The sequence below is a fragment of the Schistocerca piceifrons genome, chromosome 3 (assembly GCF_021461385.2).
Source record: "Schistocerca piceifrons isolate TAMUIC-IGC-003096 chromosome 3, iqSchPice1.1, whole genome shotgun sequence".
In the NCBI taxonomy this organism is placed as follows: Eukaryota; Metazoa; Arthropoda; class Insecta; order Orthoptera; family Acrididae; genus Schistocerca; species Schistocerca piceifrons.
Genome location: NC_060140.1, coordinates 807,883,836 through 807,902,993, shown reverse-complemented (window position 1 = coordinate 807,902,993; position 19,158 = coordinate 807,883,836). Strand labels below are relative to the sequence as shown.

Sequence of the window (19,158 nt, the reverse complement as noted above, 5' to 3'; positions counted from 1 at the left end):
CAAAATAACCTCAGACTTCAAGAAGAATATAATAATTCCAGTCCCAAAGAAAGCAGGTGTTGACAGATGTGAAAATTACCGAACTATCAGTTTAATAAGTCACAACTGCAAAATACTAACGCGAATTCTTTGCAGACGAATGGAAAAACTGTTAGAAGCCGACCTCGGGGAAGATCAGTTTGGATTCCTTAGAAATGTTGGAGCACGTGAGGCAATACTGACCCTACGACTTATCTTAGAAGAAAGATTAAGGAAAGGCAAACCTACGTTTATAGCATTTGTAGACGTAGAGAAAGCTTTTGACAATTTTGACTGGAATACTCTCTTTCAAATTTTAAAGGTGGCAGGGGTAAAATACAGGGAGCGAAAGGCTATTTACAATTTGTACAGAAACCAGATGGCAGTTATAAGAGTCGAGGGGCATGAAAGGGAAACAGTGGTCGGGAAGGGAGTGAGACAGCAGTAAAGGAAACAAAAGAAAAATTTGGAGTAGGTATTAAAATCCATGGAGAGGAAGTAAAAAATTTGAGGTTCGCCGATGACATTGTAATTCTGTCAGAGACAGCAAAGGACTTAGAAGAGCAGCTGAACGGAATGGACTGTGTCTTGAAAGGAGGGTATAAGATGAACATCAACAAAAGCAAAACGAGGCTAATGGAATGTAGTCGAATTAAATTGGGTGATGCTGAGGGAATTAGATTAGGAAATGAGACACTTAAAGTAGTAAAGGAGTTTTGCTATTTGGGGAGCAAAATAACTGATGATGGTCGAAATAGAGAGGATATAAAATGTAGACTGGCAATGGCAAGGAAAGTGTTTCTGAAGAAGAGAAATTTGTTAACATCGAGTATTGATTTAAGTGTCAGGATGTAGTTTCTGAAAGTATTTGTATGGAGTGTAGCCATGTATGGAAGTGAAACATGGACGATAAATAATTTAGACAAGAAGAGAATAGAAGCTTTCGAAATCTGATGCTACAGAAGAATGCTGAAGATTAGAAGGGTACATCACATAACTAATGAGGAGGTATTGAATACAATTGGGGAGTAGAGGAGTTTGTGGCACAACTTGACTATAAGAAGGGATCGATTGGTAGGACTTGTTCTGAGGCATCAAGGGATCACCAATTTAGTACTGGAGGGCAGCGTGGAGAGTAAAAATCGTAGAGGGAGACCAAGAGATGAATGCACTAAGCAGATTCAGAAGGATGTAGGCTGCAGTAGGTACTGGGAGATGAAGAAGCTTGCACAGGATAGAGTAGCATGGAGAGCTGCATCAAACCAGTCTCAGGACTGAAGACCACAACAACAACATCGTGATCGCTAGAAGACTCTAATGGTTAACCGAAAAACTGAAAATAAACTGTATTAGTAGCAGTGATCGGAAGGTTTTCTTCAATCAGCAGATAAACTATCGAAAACAATTTCAAATACATTTCATCAGCTATCCATTAATAAGTCTGGCAGTATACAAGGACCAACAAATTGACTTGTGAATATGGTTGTCTTTTCTTACGGACGCGACACTTGTTTTCTATGGTTAAAAAGACTCTTGGCTTTTCAGAACGTTCAATAAGTAGTGCAACACATTTTTTCTTGGCCAATTTCGATTGAAAAATGCGGAACGGTAAATCGTGGAATAGTCTCGCTTCAGCCACTATAGTCTAATGAAATTCCAGAAGATGGCAGCGCTGTATGTAGCTATCAAAATGCCGTCTGTAACGAAGGTGCGTTCCGGCAGAGAGCTGTCATTGAGTTTCGTTTGGCGGTAAACCAGAACATTGCAGATATTCATATGCGTCTGCAGAATGTGTACGGAAACCTGTCAGTGAACTAAAGCACGGTGAGTCGTAGGGCGCGTCGTCTGTAATCATCGTAACAAACTCGCGCGCAAATCTTTCCGATATTCCGCTTGCCGGCCGGTCGCGCACAGCTGTGACTCCTGCAATGTTGGAACGTGCGGACGCTCTCATTCGACGTGATAGACGGATCGGAGTCAAACACGTCGCTGCACAGCTGGACGTCTCTGTTGGTAGCGCTGACACATTCGTCCGCTGGTTGGTGTACCCAAAGGTGTGTGCCCGCTGGGTTCATCGGCCGCTCGGTTAGAGGCGCCATGTCACGGATTGCACGGCCCCTCCCGCCGGAGGTTCGAGTCCTCCCTCGGGCATGTGTGTGGGCGTGTGTGTGTGTGTGTGTGTGTGTGTGTGTGTGTGTGTGTGTGTGTGTGTGTGTGTGTGTTGCTCTAGCATAAGTTAGTTTAAGTAATGTGTAAGTCTAGGGACCGATGACCTCAGTGGTTGGGTCCCATAGGAATTCATACACATTTGAACATTCGGGTTCCACGCCGCGTCAGAGGAAGAGCATAACGAGCAATGAAGGACCATCTGTACCGAATTGCTTGCGCGTTACGAGACTATGATCGACACAGGCGATGAAACATGGGTTCATCACTTCGAACTGGAAACAAAACAGTTAGTTATGGAATCGCGCCACACCACCTTCCTCCGAAGAAAAAGTTCGAAGCCGCACCCTCAGCCATTATAGTCATGGTGACGGTCTCGGTCCTCTGGGACTCTGAAGGTGTTGTTATGTCCGGTGTGCTCCCTCATGGTGCAACGATAAATTCGGAAGTGTATTGTGCTACCCTCTGGAAACTGAAGAAACAACTTCAGCGTGTGTGTGCATCGCCACAAAAATGCTTACGAACTGCTCCATGACAACGCTAGGCCCCACACAAGTGTGCACAACCTAGAGGAGCTCACAGAACTTCATTGGAACGGTCTTCCTAGTCCACTCTACAGCTCGGATCTCGCACCTTCCGACTTCCATCTGTCTGGTCCAATAAAGATGCGCTGCGCGAGAAGCAGTATGTGGATGATGGGAAGACGTTGGCTCCGGAATCGGGCGGTAGAGTGGTACTATGCGGGCGCACAGGCCCTGTGAGTAAGGTGGTGTCAACCTATTGCATTGAACGGAGATTACGTTCAGAAATGGGTTTTTGTGGGCAATAGATGATAATGATTGGTTTGAGGGGCGCTCAACTGCGCGGTTATCAGCGCCCGTACGAATTCCCAACCTTTGCTCAGTCCAAACTCTCCACATTCATGAAAGATGGTGAAATGATGACAACACAAACACCCGGTCATCTCGAGGCAATGGCCAAAAGAATGGGAAATAATATGGTGTGTTTGAATCCTGAATAAAACCAACCTGATTTTAGGAAAAAAAAGTGTTGCATTACTTATTGAACACAGCTCGTAAATCAGGTGTCGCAAAACCACTGTTTCGTGTGGCCATGGTGAACTGATAGATTTGTTTGATAACTCTGATATATTTACCATCAATGGCCCCTAAGCAGTTTGGAAATTTTGCAGTATTTTCAAACTGACGCTCTATATTCAGCCAGTTATTTTCCTCTAGAATGGGCGTATATGTGTTATGCAGTAACAACCACATCTTCATACAAACCTCACGTACAATTCTAGTGATTGTTTTTATTCCCAGTCTGAAACTGTAGTGGAGATCGGTGAAAGTATTTCCTGTTGCAAGATATGTGAAATCAGAAAAACATATGGGTTTGATTCTACTCCGGCTTTCTTTTCTTTTCAGGAAAGATGGTAGTAAAAAAAAAAAGGGTAAACATAAGAGATAACTGGATGAAATGCCACAGGTAATTAAACGAAGTAAATAAGAGCGGTTCTGGAGAAGCAAGAAGCGGAAATACGTATTTTATGAGCAGCTACATTCTCTAAAAAAAATAGCAGACAGACGAGAAACTTCATCAGATATGCCGGATAATAGTGACGACGTAAACCTCGCTGACAATCAGTCTGAAAAACATTGTCGCCAAGTTAAAGAAAAGCCGCAGAAAAACAAAACAGCTACAAATGAGTTGGACAGAAAAATGATGACTATCATTGACGCCTTTATTGAGCAGGAACACAGTAGAAGTATGTGTGTTTTTTTTTTTTTTTTTTTTTTTTTTTTTTTTTTTTTTTTTTTTTTTTAGGGGGATTGCCCCGACTGTAAATAAATTTAACGATGATGATATCGTAGACTTCCAGTACGAAGTCATGAAACTTATAAAAAGAATTAGGTCGAAAGCACAATACAGAAGCATGCATCAGCAATCTGCCCAAGATTCCTGGAACTATACCTCATAGGAATATCAAACTTTTGGTGGTACATCATCGTACCATACACCAAGGCCAAATCAAGATAGCAACTGTTCGGCGTACAACTCTGCAGAACACTATCAAGTATCAACTTGTACAAGGCCACCTAATGAAGACACGTCTTCGGGAACGTATGCAAGTCCTGCATCCATCGTATCCAATATTTCCGAGACATTTGAGTTTTGAAACTAATTCGAAATCGAACATTGTTTCTTTCGTCTTAATGGAAATAAGAAAACCCTATTCACTGTCATTCTGCTTTCTTTAGCAAGAGCGTTTTTAAATTGTGTTAATTTTTGATACAGCAAATTAATAGTTTCTAATAAGTAAATTTCAATTGTGTACGTACCTCAGTGACAATGCAAGCATTTCAGTAGGTGATATGTAGTTTCGCATACTGGTGTCTCCATGTTGCAAATGAGTTTGTAATGACAGTAATTTGTCAAACGTTGTTTTTTGACATCCTGTAAAAATTAAAGTGCTTTGTGTCGTCCTGTCGTAGTTTTTCATGTAGCGTACTGAAGGCACCAAATTTAAATCGATCTTGTAGCACAGGATGCACGCTGTTTCTTTTTGTAAAAATAATATAGTGCAAAGTTCGCTGTTACCCATCCTACTGCTCCGTTGCACACGACTCGACGGCAGTATTTCCGGCGCCGTCTCCGTGGACAAGGGCGTCCGGTTTTCAACCGGCCAGCAGAAACGCCGGTCCGGCGAATATTCTTGTCGTGGACAAGGGTCCTTACAGGGAAAGCTGCCCTTCTCTCTCCCGCTGCTTCTCTGCGCTTTAAGTTGCCTATTCCGTTGTGGAGCCAACTCGTGTTGACCGAGTAAAACTGTGTTCTTCCGCGACAGCGTGGGAGTAAAATAAATTTGAATCAAACGGCTTGTCTTTTAACGGCCCAGGCCATCTTGGGATTTAGCTAGTGACATGCTTTGCAGGTATCACAGATTTATTCTGACCTTTTATCCGATGACCTATGCTTTCGTGACTAATAATTCACGAATTCCAACAGTCACTTTCTAAACGTAGCAGCAAATGTGAATGGTTCACTCGAAGGAGCAAGAGAATATACTAAAAATGCCATTCTACAAAACTTTAAGCAGCTAGAAGTAGCCCCAACATCCTTCACTGAAATTATACGATTATAAAAATTCTAAAAAACAAAAGCTCATGCGGGGTTAATGGAATTTCAAACAGAACCTAACAAATTGTCCCAACTTAACGTCCTTAATGATATATGCAATGCATCGCTGGCACAGAGAACTTTTCCAGACAGGTTTAAATATGCAACTGTTAAACCATTTCATAAGAAAGGGGACAAGACAGACTTAAGCAGTTATTGCCTGATTTCCTTACTGATATCTTTTTTCGAAACATTCAGTAATGTACTCAAGTGGATTCCAGGAGGGTTTCTCGACTGAGAAAGCTGTTTGTACATTCACTCATCGAATAATACAAGCTTTAAATAATACCGCCAGTTCATATTTTTTGTGATCTTCCCATATGTCTGATTGCATAGATTATGTTAGTCTCTTAGTTCAAGTTTTATGGAATTGATGGCTGTACGCACATTTGGTATGAATCGCACTTAACAAACATAATGCAAAAGATTTTGCTGAATAATTCACTGTTGGGAGGGTAGATAATTTTAGTGACTGGGGGCAAAAATACCCCAAAGAGAGTCCTACAGGGTTCAATTTTGAGTCCGCTCCTATCCCTCATAATGTGAATGACCTTCCACTTAACATTCAACAAGCAAAATTGGTACTTTTTGCAGACGATACTAGTGCTTTAATAAATCCCATTACAGAGAAAGCAGCAGAAAAGTTGGTAAATGATGTTTTCCTAAGTATTGTTAAATAAGTCTCTGAAAATGGACTCTCCGTAAATTTTGAAAAAACACACTAGCTCAGTTCTGTGAAACAAATAGAGGCGTACCAACAACTGATCAGCAAATGAGCAGAAGTCGGTAAGTAGGGTAAAATACTCCAAATTTTTGGGTGTACATATTGATGAAAACTTGAGCTGGAGAAGCATATTACTGAGCTTCTCCAACAATAAAGTTCAGTTATTTTTTGTTCTTCGTATATTTTGGAAACAAACGTATCAAGCTCCAGGCATATTTCGCATATTTTCACTTAGTAATGCCTTACGGAATAAACAAAGAAAGTATTGATTGCACAAAAGCGAGCGGTAAGAATAGTATGCGATGATCACCCATGGATGCCACGCAGATACCTATTCAAGGAGCTAGGCATTTTAATTGTCTGTTACAATACATATATCCGATAATGAAATTCGTCATAAATAGTCCATCACAGTTTGAGAAGAACAGTGGTGTCAATACTTACGACAATAGACGCAAAAATGACTTTTGTTACCGGCTGTTAAAGCTGTCAGTGGCTAAGAGAGGAGTGCAATATGCAGCAACAAAAATGTTTATTTGCCTAATAACATAAAATGTCAGACAAATAGCAAAGCAAGTTTTAAATCTACGGTAAAATCATTTTTTCCTGTACAACTCCGTGTATTCCATTGACGAATTTCTACTTAAAAGCTGGTATCCAGTGAAGAAGAAAAAAAAAAAAGTTTGGTTCCATGAGTAGGTCTAAACGTAATAATGTGTTCATTCAAATGTTCAAATGTGTGTGAAATCTTATGGGACTTAACTGCTAAGGTCATCAGTCCCTAAGCTTACACACTACTAGACCTAAATTATCCTAAGGACAAACACACACACCCATGCCCGAGGGAGGACTCGAACCTCCGCCAGGACCAGCCGCATAGTCTATGACTGCAGCGCCTCAGACCGCTCGGCTAATCCCTCGCGGCAATGTGTTCATTAATGTTAACACTAATGATGTATACATATCCTGTAAACTGATTCATTCGACATCCATGTAGATGAATCGTTCAAATGGTCTATGGAAGTCGCAGCTAGCTAATCAACACGTGTGGATCTAGAGCAAAATTAATTTACAGGGGATATTAGTTTATTAAGTTTTACAGCTCGCCTAATATGCAAGCAGTTCAACCGTCATTGCGGTCGCAATTTCCCCTTCTGTCTGAATCTGCAATTGGATATTAAATTAATCAATTAAATCTGTGTGCTGTCTCTCTGTTTGGACTGGGCACACGCTAGTGCCACTGCATGTACGTTGGAGGCGCCCTGGAAAAAGATACGGTTTACAAGGTGATCTGAATATTGTGTGTTATAAGCTTTAACCCCTGCGCGTCCTGTATTTCAGTTTACATTTGTGGCTGCAACATTGACTGGAGGCAATCGGAAACTATTTAGTAGGGCAGGCAGTGGGGAGATAATCCACATACAAGCTAAGAACTGTGACCATGTGCACATTACCGGTCCCATGTCCATGTTTACATTTTAATACAGTCTGAGCATTGTTCATTGCAGTTTAATACATGATAATATGCACATATTTTATCTCCAATAATTACGTTTTTATTTGACGAATATGACAACCTAAAAGCTGCAATAGGTACTCGTCACCCTAATTACTACCATTCTGGAAATTCCCCCATCAAAATCACCAAAATTTGGATGGAACATAGTGTAGAACAATTACTGTTTCTTATCAGTGTCAAGCTGTTTTTAACGTTACCATTTGAGCCACTCTAAACTCGAGCGCGACTTCAATAACATCTTATTACCATCTTTTCTTGTGTATCACCAATTAATATTTTTCGTCTCATGACGTTTACACTGCTTATGCATTGACTACGTTAATGTTACATTTTATATTTACTAATATATATTCAGTGTAACTCTGTTCCTCAAAATTCTGCCTTCCTTCACCAGACTCCGTGGTCCACTGACCACTTGAAAATGCAAGTGTGCTCGTATCGTAAAATGTGCTTGTCGGTGCTACAATGCCCTACAAATGTCTGTCTGCCAAGGAACTTGGTTCTGCTATACACACATCTGATCAAAAGTATCTGAACACCTATTACTGGAAATTAATAAAGAGTGTGTCCACCCTTTGCTTTTACGACAGTTTGAGCTCGGTTGGGAACACGTTCAGTGGGTATCTGAATGTCTGTAGGCCCGAAACTAGAGAAGGAAGTGCTGTCAGAGGCTGGTTTCTGGAGTGAAGTCGACATTCTAATTCATCCCAAAAGTGTTCCACAAGATTCAGGTCGAGACTACGGACAAGTCAGTCTATTCCAGGAATGTTATTGTCCACAAAAACATTGTCTCACAGATGCTGCTTTATGAAAGGGTGCATTGTCATGCCAGTACAAACATGAACTGTCTGTCTGCTGCTCACAGTATACAATACTGTAAAGTGTGTTTATATCCTTTCACTTAATATTTTCTTCAGTATGGAGGTGTTTTTTGTGATTTTGGTGCAATCCCCTTATTGTGCTGAACACCAACTCATTTGTACTTCACTGCTGGCACTATACATGATGGCAGGTGACCTTTCCAGCCATTTGCCAAACCCAAATCCTTTCTTCAGATTGCCACTGAGAATAGTGTGATTTATCCCTCAAAATCACTTGTTTTCTGTCATGCACTGTCTAGCGATGTCACTCTTACACCACCTCATGCATCAGTGTTGACTACTGTTTGGCTTATGACGAGCTACTCGACAAGTGTATCCCACTCTTTTTTAAATCCCTACTCACAGTCATTGTGTTGGCCTGACTGTTGGTACCACTTTGGAACCCACGAGTGATTGTCATTACGTGAGGTCTGCATGGTCTTGATTTAGCTGTGGTTGTTCCTTCACATTTCCGCTTCACAGTCACATCGCCAGGGTCTTCATATCCTTGATGGACCTGTTACTCAGGTGACATCCAATGACAGACCACCTTCAGTCACTCAACTCTCCTGACCTACCATTTCTGCTGTTACTGCTTCTCTGTTGACCACAAATTACTCCCTGCCTCCTCTTATACTTGCAGATCTGCCTCTCATAACTTCCAATGCTCAATTCCACATTACGTAAGAGTGTCTGGAAGCTTTTGATCAGTTGGTGTATAGTCCATTTACAGTGTGCAGAGATAGTGTCAAGTTAATTTGACAGGACCACCTGGAGATGTGTGTATAGTTCTGGCTGAATGTGTGTAGTTGGCTTAAGTAAGGCACTTATTGACCTGGGAAACATATTCGGTAAACATATTTTATAAATGTTTTTACAGCATTTTGGGTTCATCTGGTGATTTTTGAGTGCGGTCTGGACTTTTAGAGAAGTTTTTTCAAATGTATTTGACATTGTAAAACATTCCTAACAGGTATAACCAGAAGGTGCTGTATTTTATTACATCAATATGAAGTGGAAATACCATATTTTGTTGCTTTTGTAAAAGAAATAGCAAGCTGCAAAAAATGCTGTTTGAGAGCACCACAGCACATTATAAAGCCCTATCAAAAACACTTCATTTTTGGTACAATTTGTTACAATGAACCGGCATGTCAGTGTAGTAAGGTCCCATACCTGCAAGTGCAATGTGCCCTAAACTTTTCATGGATAATTGCAGAGGGGGTGGAGGGAGCAAAATCCAGCCAATTGCCATGAGAAGAGGGGCGCAGTGCTATTTCTACACATATGCTTTGTTTTTTGTACTGAGCATCAGTGTACAAGTAGAAGTGACTCATAGAAAAAAATAAAGAATACTTAACTGTCGCTAGTTCAAACGTAGGGAGCCTAGCAATCTAGAGATATTGCAGCAATTATGTATATATGGGAATATAAACTCTGAAGAAGGTATACCTAACAAATGGTAATATGCATCTCTTTTAATTTCGTGTAAAAATGAAATATTTGCTTCTTCGGATCAGTTGTGAGAGAGATTTTCTTTTTTCCAAGGAGAAGGTGAGACATTTTTAGGAGCCATTGGATTGATTTGCGTTCCCACAAGCTTCTTCACAATTTCCCCTATCCACCTGATTCAGTTGCTCTGAAGTTAGCTCCAAAAACAGACACAGGTGAAATAGAGGTGTTGTGTGTGCAAAGTGCAGCTGAAAATTAATAAAGAAGTTTAGTACTGCTACTTAATAAATCCACTCTGAATTACTATTTTTGTCTCAAATTAATAACAAACATCTCTACAGAGGAAATAACCAGTATCATCAGTGTGCCTTGACCTTTGATTGACCCATTAATTTTACAAGATGTAGTACTAAGGTTTTAACTATCACCGGGAAAAATAAAGGTTTGAAATTAATTCCTTATTCACTGCAGTCCTACTGCACACTGAAATCTCAGCATCACAGTACTGTGCCTCGCTGTTAGAGGAGACAAAACAAAATAGTTCAACTGATCTCCACTTTGTCAGTGGACTGCACCATTTTGTTTTTCTCTTAGATATTTATGTGTTATCTTTCTACACTTTCACACCATCGTAAGCCTTGCAAAACTTTTTATTTTTTTTTTAATGTCAGCCTTGAATTACACAGTATTTAAATTCTGTTCTTTTTCTACGCAGTCTATTTAAATCAGAGAAAAAAATATTGGTCATTAAATATACGGCGCTTTTCCACATGTATTATACATATTTACAATGTAATCTCATACAGTACTAGCAGTTCTGTTAACTGCTACGAGGTAGACAGTTGTTTGAGGTGTGCTCCATTCGCAGGTATAAAAGTCTAACGATATGATACACACATACTATCACAAATTTATTAATTCAGAAAAGTGCAAATACATGTCATAACACAACTTGTCAAAAATCTGGCGTAAAGTGTAAAAATGCAAATGTGTTTTATTATATTATTAGTCCATTAATGACTTATTCATAATTATCAGGATAATTGAGCTTCATTGACAAAGTCATATCTTGAGGTATTTTATGTTGGCGTTGCAGAATGGGCGGTCTGGGTCCTCGGATGGTGGAGGTGGGAGCAGCAGTGGTGGTGGGGGCAGTGAGGAGTGGCAGTCAGTGTTCGCAGCGGTGACGGATCGTGAGCTGCGCTTGTATCAGTCTGCACCGTGGAGTCCTGAGGCGTGGGGCTGCCCCATCGACACCTGCCCACTAATATCCACCAGGTGAGCTCTCTGTAGTAGTCCATCAAAGCCTTAGCAATGACACTTAAGGTATCAGAATATGAACACATTTAAAATACTTACTTTGCGGCAATATTACACAGGATAAAACTGTGTAATGCACCAACCTTAAAAAAGTCAGGATTTATAAGTAAATGGGTGTGAACTACTTTGGTCCTAAGAAAAATTTGTATGTGATGATTGTGACATCCACTCCTATATTCTTACAAAATGTTTGAATTTCTGAATTATGATACTTCCATAATCTTTACCATTATTGAATCAATGAAATATGTAGAGTTTGAAATTATATCCAGTCATAAATGATGTAAGTCATGTGTTTCTGTTAATACTTTGTTAGTAATAATAACTATTAGGACTTTGGAGGAGCTTCTGCACCATTCATATTCATTTGGAATGTGATTGAATGATACAGTCTTCACAAAACTGTGGTTATAGGGTAGGAAGTGGGTAACAGCTGCAGTATATTGCATGTTTAAGTGAAACAGCAAATATTTTTATTGTCAGCTGTTACAACATAGACTGTCCTCCACATGAATATTACCCACCACATTGTCCAGTTTAAATAGTAAAATTATGATAGGCATTCTGAGCACTCCCTATTCTTTTGATTTTCTTCCCAAAAATATTTTCAAAATTTTAAGATGATTTAATTGTTATATTGAGGTCTGTATTATGGTTTGTTTTATCACTTTAAAGTGTGTGATGCAAGTTGTGAAGACAGTAATCATTGGTGGATGACGTCAGCTACATGAATTTTCATTTCAGTTTGTTAAGGTTTCTGTTCCTTCAGATTTCCTGTTTTCATGTGATTTATGCTGGTTTGATGATACATTATGCATCAGTCACAAACAGAAGTAAAAGTTTATTGGTATGCAGCTTTCTTTTACAACTTGGAAGCTGTGAGTCACATTAATTAATAATGACCTTGAGTTGCAGACAGGCACAATTAAAAGACTGTTACACATTAAACTTTCAGCCAAAACCTTTTTCAGAAAAGAAAGAAAAAACACACACACACACACACACACACACACACACACACACACACACCATGCACACATGACCATTATCTCCATCCATTCTAGCTGGACTGCAAGTGTTGTGTTGAACGAAAGCAACAATTGGCAGAGAAGGGTGTTGATAGGAGAGAGTGGGTTGATAGAGTATGGATGGGGAAGAGAAGGGTGTTGTCTGGTAGAGTGTGCAGAGATTTCTGTGTAAGGCAGCAGACCAAGGGCATCTGGGGATTGGGGGGGTAGGGGGAGCAGAAAATGAGAGGAGCAGTTGGGGGAAAAGACTGGCAGGTGCATTGTCAGAGAGCTAGCGCAATGAGTGGATCATGTAGATTGAGTCTGGGATGATTTTGGAAGTGGAGAATGTGTTGTAAGGATAGCTCCAATATGCACAGTTCAGGAAATCTGGTTGTGGTGGATGGGAGGTTCCAGATGGCACAAATTGTGATGAGTCCATAAAAATCAAGCAGGTTATATTCAGCTGTGAGCTATGTCACAGGGTGGTTCACTTTGCTCATGGCCACAGTTTGGCGGCAGCCATTCATTCTGGATGACAGCTGGTTGGTAGTCACACCAATATAAAAAGCTGTGCAACTATTTCCTGTCTCTGTTCCTCTCCTTTTCCACTCCCCATTCACCCCCCACCCCCACCCCCCCCGCCCCCCACCCCCAGTCGCCTACAGACTCCCAACATAGCTCTGGCAGCCTTACCCTCCAACCTTCTACAGTAGTCCCTGCATGCTCTGCCAGACAGCACTCTTCTCTCCCCCTATTCATACTCCGCTATCACTGCCCCTCCATGTCCCACTCCTGACTGCTGCTTTCATTCAACACTACAGTTGCAGTCTGGCTTGAGCACCCAGAGATTGTAGTTGTGTGTTGGGAGGTGTACCTACTTGTATGAATGTGTATGTGTTTTCCTCTCTCTTCTGAAGAAGTTTTTGACTGAACGCTTAGTGTGTAACTATCTTTTCATTGTGACCATCTGAAGCTCAACATCTCATCTTTATGGCAAGTAGCACTCTGTCCTTTTCAAACTTGTTAATATTCCAACCTGGACTTTCTATTGTTTGATATTAGTTAATAACTTTTGGTAAATGTTCCTTTTCTGTGTGACATAAAACACCAGCAGGAAGATACTTTGCATTCAGGTGACACATATAAGTTTTCTAAGCAGTCTGTTTGCATAATATTTTTGTGTCAACAGTGCTTTTTGATTGAATTTTATTATTTTTATTTTATTTTTTACACTTGTGGCGCCAATGTTGTTGACACCAGCATGGATATGCATTCGTCTTTGGACTCTGAGCATCGTCTTTGGGCTGTTCCGCCATTTTCAGTTCTTTGTGAGCCTTGCATGTGTTTAGGTGAATAAATGAACTACTGCTAAATGGGTGGTGTTTGGTGTAACCAACCCGAACTTCTCCCTCACTGGTGACCCTGAGTTGTAACGTCTTCCGTTTTTGCCATTTTACTGTGTCCGCGACCTTCGCGTCGGTTATTTTCATGTGTATTACATCGACACAGCATTCGAACAATGACTTTGGCCCAGCACCTAACGCCGGATTTTGTGATCGACATGCATCGTGTTGCGGGCGATGTACACCCACCAGGATTGCAACACGATGCCTCTCACTCGATGATTCCGCCAATTTCGCCGGACGTTTTCGAGCCTGCAACAATAAGTGACATTAGGAGTGCATATGACTCCGGCTATCAAACACCTTTGTTCCCGCCACATGTGCCCTCCTTCATCGACTGTGCAGTCACCTCTCACGGATCTCCGTGCAGTGCAGGACCAATGCCGATTTCTCCAAATGCTTCGTCGGACAACATAATACCGCCAGGACAATGATTTGCCATGCCACAATCCGTGCAGTACCACATGGATACCTGACACGTGGCCAGAACTGCTTCGTTCACAGGTCTACCTCCTCAGCAACTGACCATGCCCGCACCTGCCTCGGTTCAGCATCAGCACATGCCTTCCTACTTTGGTGCCTCAGCCTGCAACAGGAACAATAACTTGTTATCTGTGCCTGACCTCCACCTCCGTCCCACTGCTATGCCTCAGTGTTTTGTGCCACGACATTCACCTTATCAGCACACCGTTTTGAGTGGTGTGACTATGAACAGTGAACATTCACACATTCCGTCCCATGTTCAACATCATTTCCCACACTGTGCTTCTGGACAGCCTGCACCTCCGCAGCCTCCCTGCAACACAGATGGCCCCGGCTCTGATCATACGTTGAGCTTTCCACGGACTAACACGCATTCTCACCCCCACGCCGGCTCCAGCCGAGCTCCTGCTACCATTCTCAGCACATCTCGGTGCCTCATCCGCATCGGTATTCCGCGACGTGTCAATCTGAACAAACCCGCAACGTGTTGAGCTTCCGCAACTGCATTCGACACATTACGGTGTCTCACCCATGTCGGTCTTCCGTCTCGCAAAGGATTATGCTCAACAACAACATGTCACCTTCATGCTACCACCTGAATAGCCGTCATTGCCACATCCCCTGGAGACACATTCTCCCGGAATACTACAGCAACAACAGCTCAATTCAGGCAGTGCCCCGACGAACTCAACTCAACCTGTTCTTCCGAACATTCTACAATGCTTACAGACGCTGCCACCGTTTAATCCTGACAGAGCAACAACCTGATTCAAAATTGTTGACTTGACCATTACAAACTCGACAAGTCAACCAGGTTTCTGTGCCTCATCACCCACCTGCACAACCAGGAGGACTTGATTGCTGACCTGGTCGACGCCCCGGACTCATCTACCCGGTACACTGTAGCCAAAAAGACAGTTCTACGTCGGCTTGCATGCTCAGCTGAGGCAGCAATATGGCAAGTGCTCCACATCGAGCAACTAGGCAACGACAAACCTTTCCAGCTCTGGAGACGGCTACGTGCCCCAGTCAGCACCGATATATTCTCTGACACAGCTCTCCTCACCATCTGGTCAGATAAACTATCTCCTCATATCCGCTTTGCTCTGGCTCAAGGGTCTCCTGAACCTGTCGAGCAAAGAATGACAATTTCTGACAAGCTATTCGATGCATCACTGTTCTATTTCGCCAGCCACTGTCTACCTGAAAAGTCTCAGGTTCAGGCTCATCGCCCTGTGGCCGGTCACAGCCGGGGTCGTACTGTGTCGACCGTTCTGCTCGGTCCTGGAAGCAGTAAACAGGCAACTGGGACGTCACAGGCTCTGCCCACGGTCACGCCCCCTCCTGCAACTGAACCTGCTGCAGCCACCGAACCTTGGCCACCGCCACTGGCAACGAACTTTCCACGGGAAATGCAACCGCACTACCCGTACTGTTACTTCCACACATGGTTTGGTGAGGCAGCACAGAACTGCAGACCACCCTGCTACTTCCAAAACGGAAATTGCAGGTAGGTCCGGGTGCCGCCTGCTGAGCACAACATGACAGGTGCCCCCCCCCCCTCCCCCACCCTCCGCAAGTGCTCCATTCTGTCCAGGAACGACCGGATAATTACGGACGACTTTACATTAAGGACGATGCTCAGAGTCCAAAGATGAACGCATATCGATGCTGGTGTCGACCTCATCAGCGCCACACACTCTTTGTTAATTATGTGCCTTGTTGAAACTAGATCTTGAACCCAGAAACCTACCTTGTGCAGACAGTTGGCCTCTATAAAGCCACTTGAGCAAGCCTCGTAGTAAAAACTGACACTATAACGTGCCATTGGCTTTTTCCCATGTCTTTCAAACTCGATAGAGGTCTTTCAAACTCGATAGAGAGAGTCTTGCAGATTTTGTGACAAATGCCCTAACATCACCAGCTACTTCAATGTTGTAATTGAGAATGAATTTTTTTTATTCTGCATAGAGGTCATACTGTGTTATTCAACATAGAATAAGCAATAATTAGTATTGTTTCTTGATAAACATTACTTAGAACAACACAGCCTTTGTTTTTAAGTTTTTTTATAAGAAATATTACCTCACTCCACACACATCTAAACATTTTGAATGAAATTGCATAATGCCCAGGTTTCTTGATTTATTTTTATTCCTGTATGAAATTTACAGGTAAATGAAGGAAGGTTAAGGTTTAATGTTCCATCAGTAAAGAAGCCATTACTAATGAGGCACTACCTCAGATAGCAGAGTACTGGGGAGGAATTAAACCATGCCATTTGTAAGGGCACCATCTTGACACTTGCCCCTAGTCAGTTCTGAGAAACTGGGAAACCTAAATCACAGTGGCAGGAAGGTGATTTGAGCCCCAATCCCTCCACACTGGTCAATTTGCAGAGACATCCAGGTTCCTCCTATGCAATGATGTGTGACAAACTGCAATGCTAGTCTCTCTCTCTCTCTCTCTCTCTCTCTCTCTCTCTCTCTCTCTCTCTCTCTCTCTCTCTCTCTCTCTTTTTTAACTGCACTCTAGTGCAATTGTGTTTGTGTGGCACTAAGTTTGTCACTGTCAACGTTTGTTAAGTAACGTATATTACAGGGCACATTCTTTTGCGTGCATTTTGTCAGATCTAAATGCTGCAGATTTAAGTGCAAATTAAACGTGATGGTGGAAAGCAGTGCTAGGACACAAATTGACAAAGCAAAAAGAACTGAGTAATAATGCTACTGTTTTCAATCAGGTGCACTACACGAATTTATTTGTGCTTGTTTCTGTTGCTGTGGTGTATTCTTTATTTTCTACTATTAGATATTTTGATTAATATGCTCACAGTTTCTTCTGAACCATCTTAATTTAACAACGCAAATAATCAGTTATTGACAATACAATGTAAATGGATAGATAAAAAAAATCTACTCACCAAGTGGCGGCAGGAGAAAAGATTTTAACTTTTACTTCCAGAGCCAGTGGCTCCTCCTTCTGGCAGGAGAGCTGAAGGTGAAGAAAGAGGGGTGAAGGAAAAGGACTGGAGAGGTTTAGGAAAAAGGGTACAGTTCAGAAAAGTCACCCAGAACCCTGGCTCGGGGCAGACTAACTGGACGGGATGAGAAGGAAAGACTGACTGTTGGGAACTATACCAGACAAGATTTGAAAACCTGAGAGCTTAAAGGTGGAAGATAGGGTAATATGCAAGACAGAGATTACTACTAAAACATACTGCATGAGTTAATAAGAGTAAAAAGCTAAGTGCATTGTATGTAACAGAGGTGGGAGGGGGATGGCGAAAAATAGGCAGGTCAGAAAATGGAGAGATGTAAAAAAACTAAATGGAGTGAAGAAAGGAGTAGTTACTGTGAAGAAATGCTGAGACAGAAAAAATTGACATAAATTAAGGTCAGGTGGGTGGCGAGAACAAAGGTCATGTTGTAGCACTAGTTCCCACCTGCAGAGTTCTGAGAAACTAGTGCCCAAGGGAAGAATCCAGGTGGCCTTTGTGGTGAAGCAGGCACTGAGGTCATGACTATTGTGTTATAGAGCATGCTCTGCCACAGGATATTGTGTGTTGCCAGTATACTCCCTCTGCCTACTACGCCTATTCATCCTGACCGACAACTGGGCGATAAGCATGCCAATGTAAAAGGCCAAACAGTGTTTACATAACAGCTGGTATATGACATGTGTTGTTTCACAGGTGGCTCTCCATTTGATAGTACATCTACATCCACGTGATCACTCTGCTATTCACAATAAAGTGCCTGGCAGAGGGCTCAATGAACCACCTTCATGCTGTCTTTCTACCGTTCCACTCTCGAAGGGCACGCTGGAAAAACAAGCACTTAAATTTTTCTGTGCGAGCCCTGATTTCTCTTTGTTTATCGTGATGTAGGTGGGTGCCAACAGAATGTTTTTGCAATTGGAGGAGAAAATTGGTGATTGAAATTTCATGAGAAGATCCCGTCGCAATGAAAAAGCCTTTGTTTTAATGATTGCCACTCCAATTCACGTATCGTGTCTGTGACACTATCTCTGCTATTTCATGATAATACAAAATGAGATTCCCTTCTTTCTACTTTTTTTGATGTCATCCATCAGTCCCACCTGATGCGGATCCCACACTGCACAGCAATACTCCAGAATAGGGCGGACAAGTATAGTGTAAGCAGTCTCTTTAGTAGATCTGTTGCACCTTCTGAGTGTTCTGCCAATGAATAGCAGTCTACCCACAAATTATCTACGTGATCGTTCCAATTTAGGTTATTTGTAATTGTAATCCCTAAGTATTTAGTTGAAATTGCAGCCCTCAGATTTGTGTGACTCATCGCGTAATAGAAATTTAGCCGATTTCTTTTAGTACTCATGTGAATAACTTCACACTTTTCTTTATTCAGTGTCAGTTGCCACTTTTTGCACCTTACAAATATCTTATCTAGGCCTAAATCATTTTGCAAGTCGTTTTGATCATCTGATGACTTTACAAGATGGTAAATGACAGCATCATCTGCAAACAATCTAAGATGGCTACTCAGATTGTCTTCTATGTCATTAATATAGATCAGAAACAATAGAGGGCCTATAACACTTCCTTGGGAAATGCCGGATATTACTTCTGTTTTACTCTATGACTTTCCGTCTGTTACTGTGAACTGTGACCTTTCTGACAGGAAATCATGAATCCAGTCGCACAACTGAGGCGATACTCCGTAGGCATGCAGTTTGGTTAGAAGACGCTTGTGAGGAACGGTGTCAAAAGCCTTCTGGAAATCTAAAAATATGGAATCAATTTGACATCCCCTGTCGATAGTACTTATTACTTCATGAGTATAAAGAGCTAGTTGTGTTTCACAAGAACGATATTTTCTGAATCTGTACTGGCTATATGTCAATAAATCACTTTCTTCGAGGTACTTAATAATATTCAAATACAGTATTTGTTCTAAAACCCTACTGCAAATCGACGTTAGTGATATAGGCCTGTAATTCAATGAATTACTCCTACTTCCCTTTTTGTGTATTGATGTGA

The 19,158-nt window shown here is 41.7% G+C and overlaps 1 protein-coding gene across 1 annotated transcript in view; it reads left to right on the top strand.

The window, feature by feature from the left end:
- The window catches only part of LOC124789078 (beta-2-syntrophin-like), a 335,827-nt gene that overhangs the window by 269,222 nt on the left and 47,447 nt on the right, over positions 1-19,158 (top strand). The window contains 1 exon segment of the mRNA XM_047256368.1: positions 11,016-11,197. Within this exon segment, the coding sequence (XP_047112324.1) occupies positions 11,016-11,197 (182 nt within the window).